This window comes from Fulmarus glacialis, unplaced genomic scaffold, assembly GCF_000690835.1.
Source record: "Fulmarus glacialis isolate BGI_N327 unplaced genomic scaffold, ASM69083v1 scaffold3412, whole genome shotgun sequence".
In the NCBI taxonomy this organism is placed as follows: Eukaryota; Metazoa; Chordata; class Aves; order Procellariiformes; family Procellariidae; genus Fulmarus; species Fulmarus glacialis.
In genome coordinates, this window is record NW_009195765.1 from 12924 (window position 1) to 33446 (window position 20523).

The 20523-nt window shown below is 38.9% G+C and overlaps 1 protein-coding gene across 1 annotated transcript; it reads left to right on the plus strand.

The window, feature by feature from the left end:
* The first annotated feature begins 328 nt into the window (after window positions 1-328).
* On the plus strand, window positions 329-20288 carry ECI2 (enoyl-CoA delta isomerase 2). Its single transcript, XM_009588181.1, has 11 exons — window positions 329-337; window positions 1290-1345; window positions 5568-5730; window positions 7023-7121; window positions 8758-8949; window positions 9781-9850; window positions 11758-11860; window positions 13483-13603; window positions 16703-16792; window positions 18917-19060; window positions 19886-20288. The coding sequence occupies exons 2-11, from the start codon at window positions 1335-1337 to the stop codon at window positions 20039-20041; spliced, it is 1149 nt and encodes a 382-aa protein (XP_009586476.1). The 5' UTR covers window positions 329-337; window positions 1290-1334; the 3' UTR covers window positions 20042-20288.
* Window positions 20289-20523: the final 235 nt, after the last annotated feature.

Below are 20523 nucleotides of genomic sequence, written 5' to 3' on the forward strand. Positions count from 1 at the left end.
GTCGGTGTCTTCGGTTGAATATCTTTTTCCAGGTGGTCCAGTTATTTTTTGCACAGTTACAGTTTAAGTACTGGTTTCTATTCCCCTCACATGCCTCATTTCCTAACAGTTGCTGCAATTGCCAACGGTGGCAACCTTTCCCACCAATTCTGCTCCTGCGTCCCTTGATGTACCTGAACTAATGATCCTTCTCCAGATCCCTTTCTTTCTCCTCCGTGGAGAAAAATCAGGATAATTTTGAGGGAGGATCAAAATGGGAGAAGTGCTACTGAAAGAGGGGGACTGAAGCCTGAGGCTCTACTTGGAGCAGGAGTACTCTACGGCCAGGTGCCAGCAGGCAAGGACTACCCCAGTCACCCCGCCAGGGAGGGCTCCTGGTTCCTCCACTGTGGCTGTGTGTGTCCCAACAGCAGGAGGACAGGGAGCGAGGAGATCTCATTTGGTTGCTCTCCTGCTTGACTTCGCAGCAGCCTCTCACAGCAGCAGTTGCTGGTGCCGGAGCAGACCAGGTGAAGCGCTTGGGATAAGTTTTGGACTCCTGAACCTTGTAGAACAGTTGAGACTCTGGCTGGCGCAGAAACAGTGATGGGCTGGGCTGGGCAATGTGTGCTGTCTCCTCTTTGCAGGGACTCTGGAAAGGCACATAATCAGAAGCTTGTTTTAGGTTATAACCAAACACTTGGTGCCTTGAGGTTTGTGGGAATTGATTGCTTTGTATCCTAAATTAAAAACAAAACAAAACAAAACAAAACCAACACCAGAACAACCCATACAACTCTTCTTACAGTAGAAGCAGCAAAGCAGTATTTTGTTTAATTTTCTCTTAAGATAGAAAGAACGTGAGCAGAAATATTGCCAGATGATCTAATACCAGGTCTGTGTGAAATGGCAAGGGACAGTTATTGTGCTGCTCACTGCTCTGCATGAGGAACACGTGGAAGGAGCAGCACAAAAGATCACAGCACCTTGAGATAGTGATCATGGCAAAGAAGAGATGTCGTATGCGTTATCTGAAGTATTACATGTAATGTGCAAAAGATACCCACATCTTCTATTGAACGTATGTTCCAGGATTTATCCGAGTGACACTTTAATGTACTGCTTGCTTCTGTCTGACGACACTTCCTGTTCTTTTTCTTCCTTGTCTCTCTAAAGCTAGTTACAATAATGTGAAATGAGCATTTTCCAGTTCTGTCAGGAGTTTTAAACGCACGTGTTTCTAGCACCACCCACCGCTTTTAATCCTAATAGGATTTTTAACTGCTTTTGTCTGTGCTTTATTTCCCCAGGATCTACTAACGTTTAAAAGAAAACCTTTATTAAGTAAATGGAAGATGGAGTTCAGGTATATCCATCCCTTTCTTTTGCTGAGCATGTCTGATGTTTCCTGTGCACAGAGATCTTTTTGGCTTCTGTTTAGTCTTAATGAGGAGACTGCTAAGTTGCTTTACAAGTTAGAAAGTGAGAAGCCAGCATTTTACAAAAAGTTGGCATTTTTAACTCTATAAATAAAGTCCTTATGCAAGTGACAGAACTACACTGTAATGAGGGGTCCTGTCTTTAACAGGCTTTGCAGTCTTTGCTAAACAGTGAGAAACCACTTTCAGTGTAACTGACTTTTAAAATCTTAATTAAGAGTCTGATGTTTGAATGGATGAGACATTTACGTGAACAGGATAAATGACGGGCTTGCAAGATATCCAGCATGACTGAATGGGAACAAAGAGGTGTCGAAGGCAAGGGAATAATATGAAACAATTGTCAGCCTGGGTGTTTCAGGTTCAGGCAGTAATGCCCAGGATTTATTTCTTTTTTTCAGAGTCTACAGCTTGCAAAGTACCAGGTGAATGATCTTGCAGGAGTGCGCAGGTATTTATCGTGGACTTTGTGGCTGCTCTGCCAAGTTGTGACTCCTCTTGCTTCTGTCTCTCTGATGGGAGCTGGTTTGGTTTTTTTACCCAGCGGGGGGGAGCTGGTTTGGTTTTTTTACTCAGCGGGGCGGAGGGTGCCAGGCCTTCACCACTCTTCCATGGGTGCCAGTACAGCAAAGGTAGTTTGTAGCAGTGGGGCAGTGGCAGATAATTGCCTGCAAGGTGCAGGGCAATAGAGAGAGGAAGCTTTGCGAAGGAAATCAGTTAGCTTTGTTGCAGCGAGTAGATGAGAAGGGCAAATACAGAGGGGCCTAGGCTTCTTTTTCTGCTTGGATTGAAACAAGTGCAGGTTCGACATCAGTAGTTTGTAGGTCAGGTTCCAGGCTCTCTGCCTGTCTTGTTTGGTTTCGGCAAAATCTTGTGTGGTTTCAGTGAGGCTGCTAAAATGAGGCATGGATTTGCTCAGTGAGGGAGTACGAATGATTCGGTTTCACAGCCAGGGAGCAGCAGATGGAGGGAGTAAGTCCTCCCCATAGTGGGCTGCAGCAGCCTCTCCTGCTCCTCGGTCTTTGGGTTTGTGGCACAGCATCACTGTGTGGTCCCAGAGATGGCGGTGCTGTTGTGTGTGCTGACAGGTGGCAAGTCATCTCCTCGTCACTCTTTGTGATCTACTTGAGGTCAAGGAGCTCTGTTCCTGCTGTTTGTGTATCTCTCTGAAGAATGAGGTCCTGCCCAAGATGAATAAATTGTGATTAATTTTTCCTTTGCATTTTTATGCTTTGTTATTTTAATAGAGAAATAGTAGCAGTCAGTTTAGCCTTAGCATGTTGAGAACTGGTGATCATCACTAAGGTATAGTAAATGTTCTCTGAGATCAGAAGGCAGAGAGAAAGGAGTGAATCATAGATATCCTGCAGAGGACTGAGCTACAAGCAGCAAGGAAGAACTAAAGAAAAGAGGCCTTTTCTTATGAACTTTAGGCTTTAATAAATAGCTAAGTTGCACAATCTCCGATTACAAAGCAGTAGGTAAGGAGGGAAAGAAGAATGAAAGATAGAGTATTTGATGTGGATAGATAACGTATTTTACCCAAACATTTTTGTAGCTAAGAAGTAAAACTGGATATAACCAAACAGCAAAGCAAAGTAGCTCTGAGTCTGGACTTACTGAAAGATCATTCTACTTTTCCCCAGCCAGATTTTTTTTGTTCACCTAATTGTTTTCTCATCCTCTTCTAACTTGTCCACTTTGCATCCTTAATAAGGAAGACAACTTGTGACTTGCTAAATGCCAAAAACCCTCAACCTTGAATATATGTGCATACATACCTTCAGACTGGCTGCTATGCTGTTCCCCTCTCCCCAGCTGCCCATCCTCAACTCTTGTTAACTTATAGTCACTATCAAATTGTATATAAAAGAGGTTCTTAAAGCCTATTTATAATACTGGCCATAGCCAAGCTGGAGTGAAGTCCAGATTGCCAAACATGTTGTAAACCCAAATCCCCCTTTTTAAACATTGAATCCACTTCAGTATAGTCACTGCCTAGACTGACAAAAAAAATTTGTACCAGATACACGGATCATCTTGGGAACAGCAGCATTCAAGTAGTTCCAAAGATGGCTAGCAAAATTGGAGGAAAAAAAACCAAAACCAAAAGAAACCACTAGTCTTTTTCCTGCACTCTCGTTTTCTTCTTCCTGTAAATGTGACTTCAAAAACATGTTTGGGAGTAGGATCTGAAAGTGAGCATCACATTCTGTGACTCCAGGACAGACTAAACAAAGAAACTCAGTATTAAAAAACTTGTATCTGTATCCATTTAGGTACGCTTTTTCCTGTCAAAGGGTTTTTATTGATGCTGGAGGTGAAGTCCACAAGGCTAAATAGCCTCCCAGTTGGTTAAGGGATAAACTTGTTAAACTCTGACAGAGTCTTCTGAACACATCAGTTTCAATGTTAGTTAAACTGGCAGATGATTACCCCACGTTTGTCTGGGTGCACTGCTATGTTAATAAAGGCCTACAGCTGATCAATTTAAGTAAGAAGACTTTCTGTTCCTGCAGCCTTTTTTGATAGCCTATTATTCCATTTGTATTTTTCAGGTAGATTTCTTTTTACTAGCGTAAGATGTTGAAGCAGATTCTGGAATTCTTTCTTTTTGAAAGAATTTATTTATGTAACAGAAAATATTCTTTCCATTTCTGTCATTCAAACTTGGTAGCTCCAAAATACCAGGAACTTAGGTTTTATTAATACAGAAGGGCTGTAATAGGACATAAAATTAATAGATCTTACAAACATTTTTACAAGACAACTAAACCTTCCTATCTGCATGAAATGAAAGAGTAATAAAATTAATTGGACACAGTTGGGATTGTTCACACTTCCTGCCTGCAACTTTTAGGCTTGCAACAGAAAATAGATTTTATTTAAGAAATAAGAGCAGTGAGGATGTTTTTGAAGTAGGCAGTAGAATTTGTCTAAAATTCTCATTAGGTGGGTATAAAAAGGCAGAATTTGCATGTTAGGTATGATTTTTAAATGATGGTTCTGTAACTGAAATGTTAACAGATTAATGATTAAACATTCTATCAGCCTGCATTTGAGACAATCATTAATGTTTCAAATGTGACTGGTTATGAAGTCTATCATATATGATGTTCTGACATGACAGCTGTGTCTGTAAGTTAGAATGGGGGAAGTTGGGGGGGTTTTGTTCTTTTTTTTGCTAAAATAGAGAAGGAACGTTGATACATAAACTGCTAACATTTTAAAAATAGTAAAAATACTTAATTTAACCAAAGAAAGCTGAGACAACATGCTTTTGCCCTATTGAAACAAGCCAAAATTATTAGACTTCTTGGCTTTTGATTCCAAACTCTGTTGAAGTAAACCTGCTTTTACAAAACATTATAGGCTTGGGTTAGGTTTGGTTCTTTGGTGTGGGGTTTGGGTTTGGGTTTTTTTTGGTTTTTTTTTAATGGAATTACCTTTTTTCCTGGTGGAGAGTTCTTCTCCCAGAATATTTTGACCACCTCTTTTTTTCAAGTGTCTGCAGGCTGTTTTACAGCCAGTCCTTTCCCAGATTACATTTTGAAATTAACCTTCATTTATGCTGCCCTGATTGAAAAGCCATGCTTTCAGATTGAAGGGTTTCTAGGTGGAAGCACACAAACCTTAAAAGATCACAAAAAACAGACAGGCTGCATACTCGTTTTAATTCATAGACATATAAAGCTGTTAATGTTGCATACAGAGATTTAAACCATTAATAAAATTGTTCTGTGTTTGTTACTTGTTTGTCATGGACAGAAGGGCTCTGATTTGTTCCAGAAACAGCAAAACATTAGTTTACCACTGCTGCCATTTAGTGGTCTATATGTGATCATCTGGTATATTACTGCATAGTTTCTTTGTCATCTGGCAGCATTAAATCTAGCACTCTACATACTGGAGAGAGATAATGTCATATTCTCCAAAAGTTAATTATGTTGCAGCTAAAACAAACTTCTAAAGCAACTTTCTTGTAATTTTTAGATCTTGCTTTTTGTTGTTGTCATTTTAATCAGTGCAGGTACAAATATTTAATGTTTTACATTTACTTTGAATGTCTTTGAAAAGCAATATATTTGTTTCTCCTCTAGTCTTACACAAAAACCCAAGCAATGGGATTTTTTTTCCACTTACTATCAGGCGAGCGCAAGCTGTTTGCATTCCAGCAATTCACCTGCACATGACTGCAGCCACCATGCAAGTCAGCCAGAAAGACTTTGAAAAGGCTCAAGAACAACTGAAGCTTTTGAAAAAGGATCCTGGGAATGAAACTAAGTTGAAGCTCTATGCTTTGTTTAAACAGGTAGGCTTGACTTATTTTGTTTCGTAAGGGGCATTTATAATCCAAGGGGATGGACCTGTAAAATACTTACTTAAAATAGGGGTCGTTCAAATGTATTGTGTCTTAACAAGCTCTTCATTTCAAGTACTCAAATTCTGTTCTTGAAATGCCAGCCCCTCGAACCCTGCCTGAATTCTGAGGGAAGCCAAACCTTTCATCTTATAAATCATGCTTTGAATAGAAACCTTTATTCAAAGAAATAGAGCCAATTTACATCAATTGTGTGATGCCTTCCATATAATATAACATATATTGATGCAGCTCTGGAAAATGGCTTATGCCTGGGAAAAAAGAGTATGCCACATGCTTCCTCTTAAATTTATTGTATCTACAGTTGGTCAGGTGGGCCTATAATATAATGGTATTGATATTTGAAGGTTGATTTCTGGGGTTTTTTCTTTCTTTCTTTTTTTTTTGCGTGGTCATTGTAATCTTTTTGGTTTGTTGTTTTTTTTTTTTTTTAATTCAAGGAACTGTTCCTCCACACTTTAAGTGAAGGTTATTCTTTACTACTATATGGAAGGAGACTTTGTAGAAATAGGTGCAAGTCCTTAGTGGGATTTGTACTGGTATTTGGGGAAGTATTTGTGGATCAAGATTGCCTGCAGGGTCAGGACAGGCTGTGGCTTGTTATATTGAAGAAGGCAATCAATTGCTTCTTCAAATAAAAACTTAGCTGACTGTTCCAGGTAGTTTTACTAGTTAATACTAATGAGCTCATAAATATATTCTTTCTCTCCTGACTCCCACCTGAAATATTTCTCTCCAATAGTGTACTTTTCTTGAGGAAAACTGATCATAGAATACTTCAGGATAGCTCGGACTCTTGCGGTTCAACTGGCCCAATGCCCTTGCTCATAGTAGAGCCAACTTTGAAGTAAGATCCAGCTTAATAGATCCTATGCAATGGTTTCTTTGTTCACACAGCTTACAAGTCTTTAACTTTCTTTTTGAGTATAAAACGTCCACAATTTTGGAGATAGGAGAACTTAACATGCATGGGCATTTTGCAAACTAGTGTCTCATATTGGTTAGGTGCTTCTGAAAGCCCAGCACCAGGTATTAGGAAATAGCAGATGCTGAAAACTTCTGAACTGTCTGAATATTGCCCAACCACTAGGTATTCCTTCTGTCTCAGAGTTGAATCCTGTATCCTCATGAGATAAATATTCCTAATAGTCGTCATCTTTTCTACCAAGGCATCTGAACTTTAATCAAAGGTTTAAATAAGTTTTGTTCCACTCTCTTTTCAGGCTACTGAAGGTCCCTGCAATTCTCCGAAACCAGGTATGCTGGACTTTGTCAAGAAAGCCAAGTGGGATGCGTGGAATTCTCTTGGCAATTTGTCTCAGGTGACAATACCTATAATTTCACTTAGATACTTTGTAGATTACTCTACCTTGAAAGGCATGGTCTGTAAGTGAATGGCTGATGTCTAAACATATTATATGGTGGCTGAGCGACTCTGCTTCAGACACCAAAATGTTTTGCACTGTATTCTGCAGTCATTTCACTGCTTCAGTGTTTGGAGTATTTTTTACTGTGTAAGCCTAATTCTACATTATTACTACCAGCTTGTACTTGTAAGTGTAAGATATCTTACATATGTGTTAACTTTCAATAAAAATAGTGGTTTTCACACTATGTTCAATTCTGCTCTTCCCTTTAAGAAAGACGGATTGAGCTTCTCAGTTCTTACAACAAAGAGCAAATTTGTGAATCCAGCATATTGATAACTTTGTCATTTTAAAAAGTCAGTCCCTTATGCCACTGACTAAAGACTAGAAAAAAGTGGAGTATTAAGAGCCTCTCTTCATTCTTTCTCAGTATATCTTGACATTTTAATACCTTTCATAACCTTTAAAGAAGTCTTTACTTCAAGTGAAGCGAGCAGGAAGAATATAGATGCAAAGATACATAAGCGTTCTTTTTTCTTGCAAACTGTAGTAAGTCTGACATTGCATATAGCTACCACAGTTTCTTCAGCTACTATTAAATGAAGGAAGCATAAGATTTACAAACCAGCTGGGTCACTACTGCGTTAGGCCTGCTGTTTAGGAGTAGTTTCTGAGGTCAGTCAAAGATATTACTTAATACAGAAGGGTTTTTTTGCATTTTTTCTTTTAAAAGAAAACATGCTTGCATAATTTCATGAGCATAACGTATTCTTGTGCTGCTTTGGGGGTTTTGGGGTGTGTTTTGGTTTTTTGTTTGGTTTTTTTTGAAATGGCTCTGCAGCTTTTAGGAACAGCCAAGAAAAACTTAAGGAAAACAATCTGCTTTTGAAGGTATAGCGGAGAGGGAGTAGACAATTTCATGTGCTACAGATTATGGATTATGGAATTGTTCAAAGTATATTGTTCTTTCAAGAAAATAGGTTATACCAACCAAGAACTTAAAATTGGTTTAAATCACTGCTTACTGTAGAAATAGGGAGGCAGGATTCTTTAGGCTTTTGCATGTCATGCTAGTGCTAAATGAAAACTAGTGTCTTCAAGCAATTTTAAAATGCTGTAGACCCATTTCAGCACTCTTATTTTCAACAACATATGTTCTAAAATAAAAACTTTCATTTTGTTGGAGAAATGTCCAACTGGAAAGCACAAACAAAGGATCCATAGAAATGTGTAAATGCTGGGAATATGACAAAGGTCTCTGGTAGTCTTAGGCGTGGATGGGGGCGCTTCTCCAACAAAATAAATGTCATCATCTCAGCATCTACGCACTTTTATTTTGCAGATCCATTGTTGCTGCTTTCCGCATGACTTCGAGCATGATCTGCAGTGTTTAAATACAGCATGTTCCTTTTCTCATCCTAATTAGAATGCTTTCTAATTGAGATTTTTTTTGTCGTTTGTCCTAAAGCACAATCCCCTTCCCGCCCGCCCCAGGTACCCATTTTATAAATAGCATAACAAACTGATTTCCATTTCAGCCTTTGATAATCCTGTGTGACTTTTTTCTTTTTTTTCTTTTCTTTCATTACAGGATAATGCCAGACAGAAATATAGTGAACTTGTCTCAAGTCTGGTCTCTGCGGAATCTGCTGGCCAGAAGCAAGATGCTTCTCCGGAAGAGAGCAGACATGATGGCTATGAAACAATACTAGTTACCACCAGAAACAATATCACAAAGATAATGTTTAACCGACCTGATAGGAAAAACGCCATCAACCATAAGGTAAAGAAATTAACTTGGGAGGATTAGTGATTTTTTTTCTTTCCTGAGTAAGCTACTTAAGTTTTTAAAGAATCATTACTACAGGTTTAGCAGAACTGACTGAAGCATGGTGGTCTGAATTTTATGAGGGCTTAGTATCTTGACTCCGATGACAACCTAAGGAATAAATATCCAGTACAAAATGAAATCATTCAGCTAAAATTTTACTGGTTGGGCTTTTCTGTGTTTCTTGTTTTTTTTTTCCCAAACTTATTATAGGATTACAGTCTGCACTAAACTAAAATGGCAAACTGCAGGAAGACTGGCCTGTTTTGTGGATACAAGATTTGACTGTGGCCTTATGTATAACAAAGTATGTGTGCAGCCTACTTTGGCTCAGCACTGTTGTGTGTATGTCTATATAGTCTTCTGGTTCCCATAGCTATCTTCATGAGGAAGTCCATCCTGTTCGGAATGTGATCATCCCGTTTCACAATTGCAAAGATATCAGAACAGAGACTTTACCCCACTTATGCTAATTCTTTAACATATTATTTTGCCCACTTAAACTGCTTCTCAGGTTTTAAAACTAGCTGTTTCTAGTTAATGTCTGTTTTCCAGAGAACCTTATTTTGTCCGTTAGGTTTGCATCGGAAGTCTTGAGTATTGCAAATGTGTCTTTATGGTCAGAAATACCTCACATGTAATACTTCCTGTGGATGCAGATTTTTTTCATACTTAAAAGGACCATAGTTAATCTGTCTCTCAAGTTCCTTGTTGTCGTTGTGAATCTCCTTTTTATGATCTTTTGCAGCATCACATTTGTACTTTGTTGATTTTCCTCTTATGCAGATGTACAGAGAAATTATCAAAGCGCTTGAAGAAGCTGGAAAAGATGATTCTACCATAGCGGTTATTACTGGTACCACACTTCATATGCCTCTCTTATATTTGTTTTATATTATGCCAAAGTACAGTACTGACATGAACTATCTACCTATATTTAGACTAAGATAAAATTGTGTAAGTGAGGAAATTCTTTCTTCTAGCGTAGACCAAAGATTTTTCCCAAGTGTTTTGGCAAAATTCTTTCAAGGTGGTGTTTCAAATTCTTTAGCAAGCTTGCTGTTACATCAGAACATCTTTCTGAGATGAGAAGATAGACATGGAATACTCCTAAGGGCTTTATTACTTTTGAATAGCTGATATATCTGCTCCACAGCATCGTCACTACTGCTTTTGAAGTTCATTGGTATGGGTTTAGTCAATTTTCTCTACCTCTGTGATACATTGGAACATACTAAAAACAAGCCCCTCAAATCCTGCACTGGCATGGCCAGTAGAAAGTTTTCAGTGCATATTTACCTATGTTCATGAAAAAAAAATGATACTTACGTTGATTTTTTTTTTTTTTTTTTTTTTCCTGTGGCTGCCATAGGAAAGGATTGGCCAGGCAAGCTGCAACCTGGCCCAGCTGTATACATCCCAGTCACCAGATGTGTGCAGCTGGATGACTGCAGCAACAGTGTGAAAGGACAGCCCAAACTCATGCTGCCTGTGAAGTTTAGCTGCTCTGGGGACATGTCATTTGGATTCTCTAGAGCACCCTTTGGTCCGTCCCTGACGTTGACTGAACGACACAGTGGGAAGGGCAGGCAGGAGGGACAGAATGGCTGAGGGCAGGCACTGCCTGTCTGGCCCATCTTTGTTGCAGATAGGTGGCATTTAGGAAATTAGCCAAAGCTTGAGCTTTGGCTGGCAGCTAAGTAGCATGGTCACAAGGTGAATTTGGGCTTAAGCCCGTTTACTTGTTACTTCTGAGGTATATGCATTGCATATGTATTCTTCTCCACTGTCTTCTTTACCAACACCTTGTATTCCCAAGATGCTGAATTTCCTTTCACTAGCAATGACGAGGCACGACAACCCTCACAAAATGAGAAGGGTAGTTCACACAACTGGAATGTCTAACACGTGTAATAGCTAGGACAAACCTGCACAAAAGTTTCTGTTCCATTTTACGTAGTTAGTAAGAGCACTGCAGTGTAAAGTAATGGATGTGCTAACAGATGAAAAGTCCCATCCTGTGAATGTCCTCATGGAACATAGGATGATTTAGACAATTAAATCATGCAGTCTAGCTTTTAAATACTCCTTGCTTTTTGATGGTGCCTCGAGCTGACTTATACATTCACTAACAGGTTATCTGCTTCTTATTGAAGAATACATCTTTCAGTACAATGATTTCAATGCAGTGCTGTCAGTCTTATCCTTAAATGCTATGCCTTTTCCTTAATTGGTCATAAAAACCGTGAAACTTCTACTACATATTAAATAGGCTATTCTGTCTATTTTTGATTCCTTCATCAGTTTGAAGGCGGGGTGAAGGGAGACGCATAAACTTACATTTCCATTTTCCTGTTTAAAAAAAAAAAAGTTTCTCACATCTTACTGTGTGAATTGTGATTGTGAATTGACAGAAAAAAAAACTGAGCAAGTATGAAGAGAAAGAAATAAATTTTTTTTTTTTTTTTCCATCTGACACTGTATGGAAAAAAAGAAATTTTTTTTTTTCCCCCTCATATCTTTCAAATTTAATATTCTTTGGCTTTTTACCTATTGTTTTTCAGTGAATTGTCAGTCAAAACTTATTTTTAAACCATATATGTCCTTTAAAGTAGTGTGTATACTTTGAGACAATCCCTCTAATTACCTAATAATGTGAGGCACGTAGAATGAAATTCTTTTGTAAATGTAATAAATAGAAGCTTGTCTTCTGTTACCTTCTCAGAAGCCATTGGTGCATTTATTCATATGTGTTCTCTGCAGGAAACGGAGACTACTATAGTAGTGGAAATGATCTGAATAATTTTACGAATGTCCAGCCCGGTGAAATGGAGAAGATGGCAAAAGATGGAGCAGTATTACTCAAGTAGAACATCTTGGTTTCATATATGCATAAGTTACTGTAATGGGTAAAATATAATTTGCAGGCATTCTTAGAAAACATGACAGGGACCCAGTTATGCTGTGATACATCCATTGAGATGATTGTGTCTTAAGGGATCACATGTGCATAAACACAAAGATCATGTGGGAGAAGTAGTATTAACTGTGTGAAATAAGTGAGGAAATGAGGTGAATTTTATAAATCTTTTTAAGTACAGTGATGCTAAAGACTCAATTTCATTTTTTAGTCCCCAAAGTACATGCAGATATAATGACAAAAACATGATTTTGACTGTATAGTTTGTAAGCTGCCATGAAAAATATATGGGTTTTTTGATATCCACAGTGTCTACACTAGCAGGACATGCCAAAATACTTCCACTGTCAGACTTCTTTGAATAGGGATGAGGTGTAATGAACTTGTTCAAAATTGCCCAGGAATTCTGAGATCTTGGTTCCATCTTTGAGTCTGAATCTACCTGTTAAACTAATTTATTTTCTAAGGCCAAGAAGATCAGGGGCATCATTTGATTCAGTGGCTGAAATGTTTTTTTGGGACATCATGTTTCTTTCTTCCCTATTTAAGCAGATTTTGTCTTCTCTTTTACTTCTGTATGTTATGATTACCTCTCATTGCTTCCTCAAGCACTTGAGATTGATGGAAAATCTAAAATACACAGAAAAGCAAACTATGTTTTTGATTTATATTTTAAAGATGAACTGCAAGTAAAGTACTCAGTTTTGCAGCTTTTACTTAGGCAAGCTGTCTGTGGATGACCATTGCCCCTACAAAGTGATAATCATGCAGTCCGAATCCATTGCAAAGGTGTTACTCAGTGATATGTGGCAAGCTTCCAGCCTGCGGTGTTTTGTAGGGTATTCAACACAATGATTAGTCTCACGTATACTTTATGGTCTTTCATCTTGCTCTTGTGAGAAGACTGTATTTGCTATGCTGTTACTATTACACAAGCACAGTGAGTGCTTCGTTACAACTCGTGCACAGAGATGCCAGAGAAGTGGAGTTTTTACAACACTGTTCACCTTTGAAAAATACTATATTTTGAGAATGTATTTTGCACTTCTTGGATAGAGAAGTAGCTGTCAAATGAAACAAAACACTGCTTCTCAAACCCGGGCAGAACAGCACTAGGGAATTCTGCGTTGTGGAAGTATCTCACTTTTGGTGCCTGCTGGGGCTTCACTGCAGAACAGAATCTGTGAAAGGAATGGCTATCCCATGGGTGGAGCTGGTGTGGATATATAGGCAGATAGACAGGGCAAAAGACTGTTCTTGTTAGTGAGCTGTATTCAGTAACTGTAGCTGAAGAGGACAGCACTTTCATAACTTGATTGCAGGAACTAGGAAAGCTGTGCTGTCATGTACGTGTTTGATTCTTAGTTGGTAAGGAAATGCAGGTATTTCAAATAGGTCTTATTTTCTTTGTCAGAATTCATTTGGGAAAGGGACAAAAACACATGCTACACAGAATCTAGCTCATGGCTTTTGTTATGCAGTATCTAATCATGTGTTTTGAAAGTTGTTTATATTTGATGAAAAAGACTAGGATGTGTCTCTTACATTCTGTTTTTCCTTCTCTCTAGAGAGTTTGTGGGTCATTTTATTGATTTTCCTAAACCACTGATTGCAGTGGTAAATGGCCCAGCTATTGGAATTTCTGTAACAATCCTTGGATTGTGTGACATTATCTATGCTTCTGACAGAGTAAGTACATTACATAGCTGATCCCAAGACAGTCTTTAAACCTCTTTCTGTAGCAAATATTATTTGGTTTGGGGTAATCTGACAGAAAAGAACACACAAGTGAAAGGCTTTTTATATCATGTCAAGGAACACCTATATTAATTACCAGCACAGGGGTGCATCAGCCAGTGGTTAACAAGCATGGAATTTCCCTGCTGTAGTTATGGTTGTCAAGTTGCTGACTCCAGTTTAGAAACTCTTTACTGTATCAGTGGGTAAAGTAAAGAGTAGCTGATATGAAATGATGGTTGTAAGGCCCCTTTCAGGTGTGAGAGGGGAAGCAAAAGATTATTATGGAATGGAAGTGCAGTAACTGGGATTTTATCTAATCTGTGTTCCAAGGTAACTTTGGAAAAGCTTTGGTTTATTCAACTTAAGATTCCTTTTCAGGTTATTTGCCAAATACATAACCAAAAGCTATATTAAGGCATAGCACAGAATCCCATTATGTGGCTTATTTTTTATGTTCTGTGCCATTCATTTGTATAATGTTATTAAACAGATATAGAACTTAACCTAAGGTCTTAATTAATTTTAGGCAAGCTTTTGCTTGCGGAAGGGTCTGTGATGGGTGATACTTTGACTCCTGCTTTAGCACTGTGTCAGATTTCTCATCAAAGTCCCTGCTGGATTCGGTTTGTCACTATGAGGCGTAGGAAAATTGAGCTACCAACTCCTTCTGCTTGCCCCATTACAGGATCAGCTAGGACCATGTCACTCCTGACATACACTTGTATAATGTGCATGATTTATTCAATCTATTCTGGTCCCTAGATCTCCTCTTACACTAGAAAATTGTTGGGTTCTCCCTCGTCCTCCCATCCCATCTGATCTTTTTTTGCTGCAGGGTGAACCTATTGTTTCTCATTCCTGAATTTAAAGAACAGACTATTTTCATCCTCCCTTGTAATAGCCGTAAGTGTACTTAGTCATCAGTGTACTTAGACTGTTAGATATATCTCAGGTTTACATCCACTCTCTCAATCTTTTCTTTTTTTGAGCTAAACAGCTGCAATTCTTTCAGTTTATCCTCATGTACTTTCTTAGGCCTGCAGTCACATTCCTCTGGACTCCTTCCAGTTCTGTGTCTCTTTAAGCTTAGCAGTACAAACTGGACACATCACTCCAGCTCATGTCTTACTGATGCGAAGTAGAGCAGAAGAACTTCTCCACATTCTGCAGACTGTATTTCTGTTTTGACATCCCACAATGTTACTTAATTTACATACTTGTGATTTGCTACAGCACCTGGTTCCCTTACTGTAGAGTTGCCAGTTAAACAGTGGTTCCTATTGTATATTGTACATGAAGTTATTCATGCCAAACTTTAACTTGTCCCTATTAAATAGCATCTTCTTACTTGTACCCCTCCACTTTATTAAGACTATTTTGAATTCTAATCACTTTACCCTCGGCATAATATCTCCCACAGCCATAAGTTAGTATAGATTTAGTTGAAGTTTAATCCAAATAAGCATTAAATGTTTTGTTCTGTTAATAGTATCCTTCTTTCTTGAAGGATTCATACTTCATACTTTGAAATTCATACTTGAACTTCCTTTTACTACTCATATACATAATCATTGGTAAATGCATCTTATTTTTGCCTTGTATTTTTATTTTTTTTTAATCTCTGCATGCTTATATTCATTTCATACTTAGTTGTCTGACGTATTTTTCACTTTCTGTGTACTTGTATTTCAAGTCAGTGACGAGAGCTGAGACAATCTGTTAGTACCTTCCTACCTGCACTGGGACAGCTTTTGCTTGTCGATTCTGTAGGGTCTAACTTAGGTTTTCACTTTGATCAGTCTTCATGAGAACTTTCCTATTAACTTCAAGTTTATTGACGCCTTCTCAAAGGTGATTGTTGTCTATTCTTCCCTTTCCAGGATTGTGAACTCCCGTGCAGTAAGGTCGTTCTCATCCAAATTCCTACTTAATTGCACATTCTCTAGTAGTTTGATTGGAGTGCCTTAGGCATTGACTATCTCCAGAAGTGGCCAGCTCTGCTGTGTCCAGGATCTGGGTTTATTCTCAGCCAGGTATTCCCAGAGCAGATCATCACCAACCACATTTACGGGACACTGCGCAGCCCAGTCTGACAACAGATCAGCATTTTGGGTGATCAGTTAACATTGCTTTCTGCACTGGATTTTGCTCCAGTTCCTGGGGCACCAGTTTGTAGCCCTGGTATAGTTCATCTCCCCTTGCTAAAGCAGGACCAATTACACTAGCCTGTATCCTGGCAGATGTTGTCTAATCTTTTCTTACAATGATGTAGTTGTCACTTTCTTCCTAGGTATTCTATTGATCTGTCTTGCTGTATGGCCATCTGCAGTACAGTAAGAGATGATTACCTTCTATTACAGTGAAAGCTGCATTGGCAACTTGGGCACTCTTTGTGTATCGGTTCATATTTTTAAATGGAAATAAAGGCAAGCATTTTGTCTTCCTTGCTTGAAGTAAGTTGTCAAAACACAAAATTCTGCAGTTCGGTTCTAACTTGCAATTAGGGTATTGTTTTGTATGATCCCATGATGCATTTCTGCCACAGGTTCTTCTTAAATTTGCATAAAATTTGAGGAAATAAGATTCAATGACTTGAAGTTTTCAGGAGTAGAATAAACTTAGTGTGCCTTCAGAAAGCAAAATGCTCTTTACCTCTTAAGTTATTTGGGCTATGTATTTAATAACTTTTAGCGCAGATGTGTATGAACATCTTTTCTGTAAAGATTTTGCACATGCAAATTAGTTTCTCTAAGCACTGTATTCAGATAAGGTAACTTCATCAATGGGGTTGTAATGATAAGGGAATTGAATTATACAGACAAAGTCAGCTCTTTGGTGCATTGAGAGGATGAAGCAGTGTTACCGGATGGTATTTAAAGACTATTATGGTAACAGGTCAAATGTGTTTCTGGTGAACTCTGTCACATTAGAAGCTTTAAAATGAAAACTAAATCCTAGTACTTTAGTCCTGTGCTCTGTTGTGAGATTTGCTTTGCTTTGTTCTTTTTTTCATTTGTTGTTTTTTTTTTTTTAATTTTTTCCTTCCAGGCTACGTTTCACAGCCCATTTAGTCAACTTGGACAGAGCCCAGAAGGATGTTCCTCTTACCTGTTTCCAAAAATCATGGGCTTAGCTAAGGTAAGAATGTCTGCACTGTATGTGGGATCATCTGACCTTTGTGTGTTGGTATCCTCCAACTGTAAGAGCAAGTGGAGTCATAGCAAGAGTCCTCAAAGAAAGCTCCTGTTTGCATCTTTTGAAACAAAGATCAAGAAATGTAATGACAGTGTCAGCACAGGCACCATAACAGAGTAGTGACCACTTGTAAAGCTATACTGCGATACTGATGAAGGTTTTCTTTCTCATGGCTTCCTCCACCTTCTTGAGACCATTTCTATATGGTGAGATGTTGTATCTTTCTTCCAGCAATGGGAGCGAATGATGTAAAGAAGGATTAAAAAAAGAAAATAAGAGCACTGCTAAGAAATGTCTTGGTAGGCTGCCTTTATCAGGCAAGGGAGCAAGTGTTGCAGTGGTTTCTGCCAACCCTGTGGGAAACTTGTATTCAACCGTTCCTCCAAACGTGAACGTGAAGCAATCTATTTATGTATTTACTTCCAGACCTTTTAGACTATCTATTTTGTTCTTATATATATTGGTATTCTGTCTATAGTCTTATTTCCTCTATCTACTCTAGAAATAAGGAAACTAAATAATAGTAATTAAAAAAAACCCAAAAATTAAAAAAAGGAGAGACTGCAGAATCTAAATTTTCTTTTCTTAGAACAGCATAATTCCCTTTCTACTTCTTTTGATATCCCACAGAAAAAACCTGGATAGTTTCAAATACTTACCTGATATTATTGCCTGCGTTAATACAATGTATTTTTGTTGAGCAGGTTTTAAATCTGCAAGGAGTAGAGCAAGTTCTTCATAAACATCCAAGTATCAAGGGTAGTCAATTCAGTGATATATATACCAGTGATATATATTCAGTGATATATACCTACCAGTATATGTTCTAGAAATCTTGGAGTCACTGCAGGAAGCGAACAAACACATTTATTATGTGGTAATTTCAGGTGACAACCTTGGAGCTCTGCTCAGAAAGACATGTAGACTCTTGGTGAACAATAGGAGCTGGAGGCCAGTCACTAGTGGTGTAGCCCAGGGGTTGATACTGGGTTTAATACTTATTTAACCTCTTCATTATTGCCCGGATGATGGGACTGAGTACACCCTCAGCAGATGATACAAAACTGAGAGGAATGATTGATACACCAGATGCATTGCCATTCAAAGGCATCTGAATAGACTGGAGAATTGGAGAATCTCATAGACTTCAGCAAAGGAAAAGGCAAAGTCCTGTACCTGGGACGAAATAATCCCACGCACCAGTGCATGCTGGGGGCTTACTGGCTGGAAAGCAGCTTTGCAGAGAAGCACCTGTGTGTCCTGGTGGACAACAAGTTGCCCATGAGCCAGCAGCATACCCTTGCAGCAAAGAAGGCCAACAGTATCCTGGGTTGCATGAGACGGAGCGTTGCCAGCAGGTTGGGGGAGGTGATTCTTCCCCTCTGCTTAACACTGGTGAGACCCCAGCTGGAGTGCCGTGTTTGCATCTGGGCTCCAGCTACAAGAGAGACATGGACATACTGGAGCAGGCCCAGCGAAGAGCCACAAAGATGATTAAGGCACTGGGGTGTATTACATATGAGAAGAGGCTGAGAGAGCTGGGACTGTTTTTCGTGGGGCAGAGAAGGCTTGGGGGAATCTGAGCAGTGTTTATAAATACCTGATGGGAGGGTGTAAAGAAGATGGAGACAGATTCTTGTCAGTGGTGCCCAGTGACAGGGCAAGAGGAAAGGGGTACAAACTGAAACACAGGTAATTCCATCTGAATGTAAAAAAAATAATTTTATAGTGAGGGTGGTGAAACACAGGAACAGGTTGTGCAGAGATGCTGTGAAGTCTTCACCCTTGGAGAAGTGTCTTCATCCTTGGAGATACTCAAAACCCAACAGGACACAGTCCTGGGCAGCCTGCTCCAGCTGACCCTGCCTGAGCAGGGGGTTTGAACTAGGCAGTATCTAGAGGTCCCTTGAAACCTCATCTATTCTGTGATTCTGTGTTCTTTTCAGAGGGCAGACATTAACGTGCAAGAGAGTAAAATATATGTGACTTGGAAGTTTATACCTTTTCTGTCAGATTACTCAATTCTTGTGTCTTGTTGAATCACACTTTCTACTTTTTGTTATATAGGCAAATGAGATTTTGCTTTTCAATAAAAAGCTGACTGCAGCAGAAGCCTGTGCCCAGGGACTTGTGACTGAAGTCTTCCCCGACAGGACTTTTCAGAAGGAAGTTTGGGCAAGATTAGAAGCTTATGCAAGCCTCCCCAAAAATGTCAGTGTGTTAAATTTTTCTCCACCTTGTAAGCGTGTAGCATTCCCAATCCTCCTGCCAAACCTATCCTGTTACTTGGTTTCGCTTAATCCTTAACTGAAATAAAAAGGCTCAATATATTTTCCTTCAAGCACAGATCCGTTCCTGTCCCCGCTGCTGCTGTGAAACAGATACTACTCTTCAACCCTGGCTGAATCTAAGACAGTGCACTGTACACAGACATTCAATGGCTGAAAAGCCTTAAAAACTAACTGATTAATCCATTTGCAGTCTCTCTGTATGTGCCTTGGATGCCTTCTCTTAGATTTTTATTTTGGCCATAGTTTAGGTTTAAGAGCCTTACCACTGGTTCTACAATATTAATTGTACTGTGTGCACTGTGGGTGCTCAAGATGACGCTGGGTGGCTTTACTTTTTGCTGAATTCAGTCATCCTGCTCACTAGTTTAGGTTTTGCAAAGCTACTTGAGTCACAATGGTATTATGTTACATTGGACAAGAGGAGACACTGCCAACTGCTGATAAGGTAGGTTACATTTGGCACTGCAGACAGTTGAGCAGGTTTCGGTTCTTATGCCCATCTACTCTGATTATGAGCACTTAGTGGACTGCTGTTTCGCTTCCCATGAACCTCCTCCACCTCATTAGCAGTCTTAGTAATTAAATGCAGTAATTACTTCCAGCAAAAAGGTTGACTAAAAGCTAAAAAGTACAGTGTTAATACAACTCTGTTTGAATTCCAGTGTGTTTATTGTGCTATTTTCTGAAACATTAAATTAAGGTATAAAAAACATAACTTCCTAATGTTCCTCTCTTTCTCCTCCAGTCCTTGGCAGTGTCAAAGCAACTGTTACGAAGTGTGGAGAAGGAGAAGCTCCATGCAGTCAACAGTAAAGAGTGTGAAGTCCTGAAAGAGAGGTGGTTATCTGATGAATGTGCAAATGCTATTATCAGCTTCTTTCAGAAGAAATCAAAACTCTAATCTTCACCAGTAGAATAATTCACCTTCTGGCAATAGCTTAATCTGCCCTTACCGTTAATGAACTTTCTCTTCAAATAATAATTCGTACACCTTTTGATGTGGTATATTTCTGTTCTGAGTATTGGGTTAAAACTGGTTCATAAAATGAATACAATGTTATGTGCCTTGGATCCATTGTGGATATTTAGGTTGGGGACAAAAGGTTCATTATTCTGTAGGCAGCAGTGATGTTTCTGAGTAATACTAAAGCAGATTGTCTTCCAAAAGAAGCAACAGATGCAATAGCACCATATTTTGATAGCTCTTCAATAAATGTCTTATAAGTGATTCTTTTTATTCATCTGTGGGGAAGGAAATACTGCATTAATGAAAAAATAAATAGAAGTATTTAATTACTGTTGTGCTGAGTCTTACTTCTTCTGTTAAACATCCTCAGTGAGAGGGAAAGTAGTTCCTGGAGGTGTATTAATACAATAGTCTTA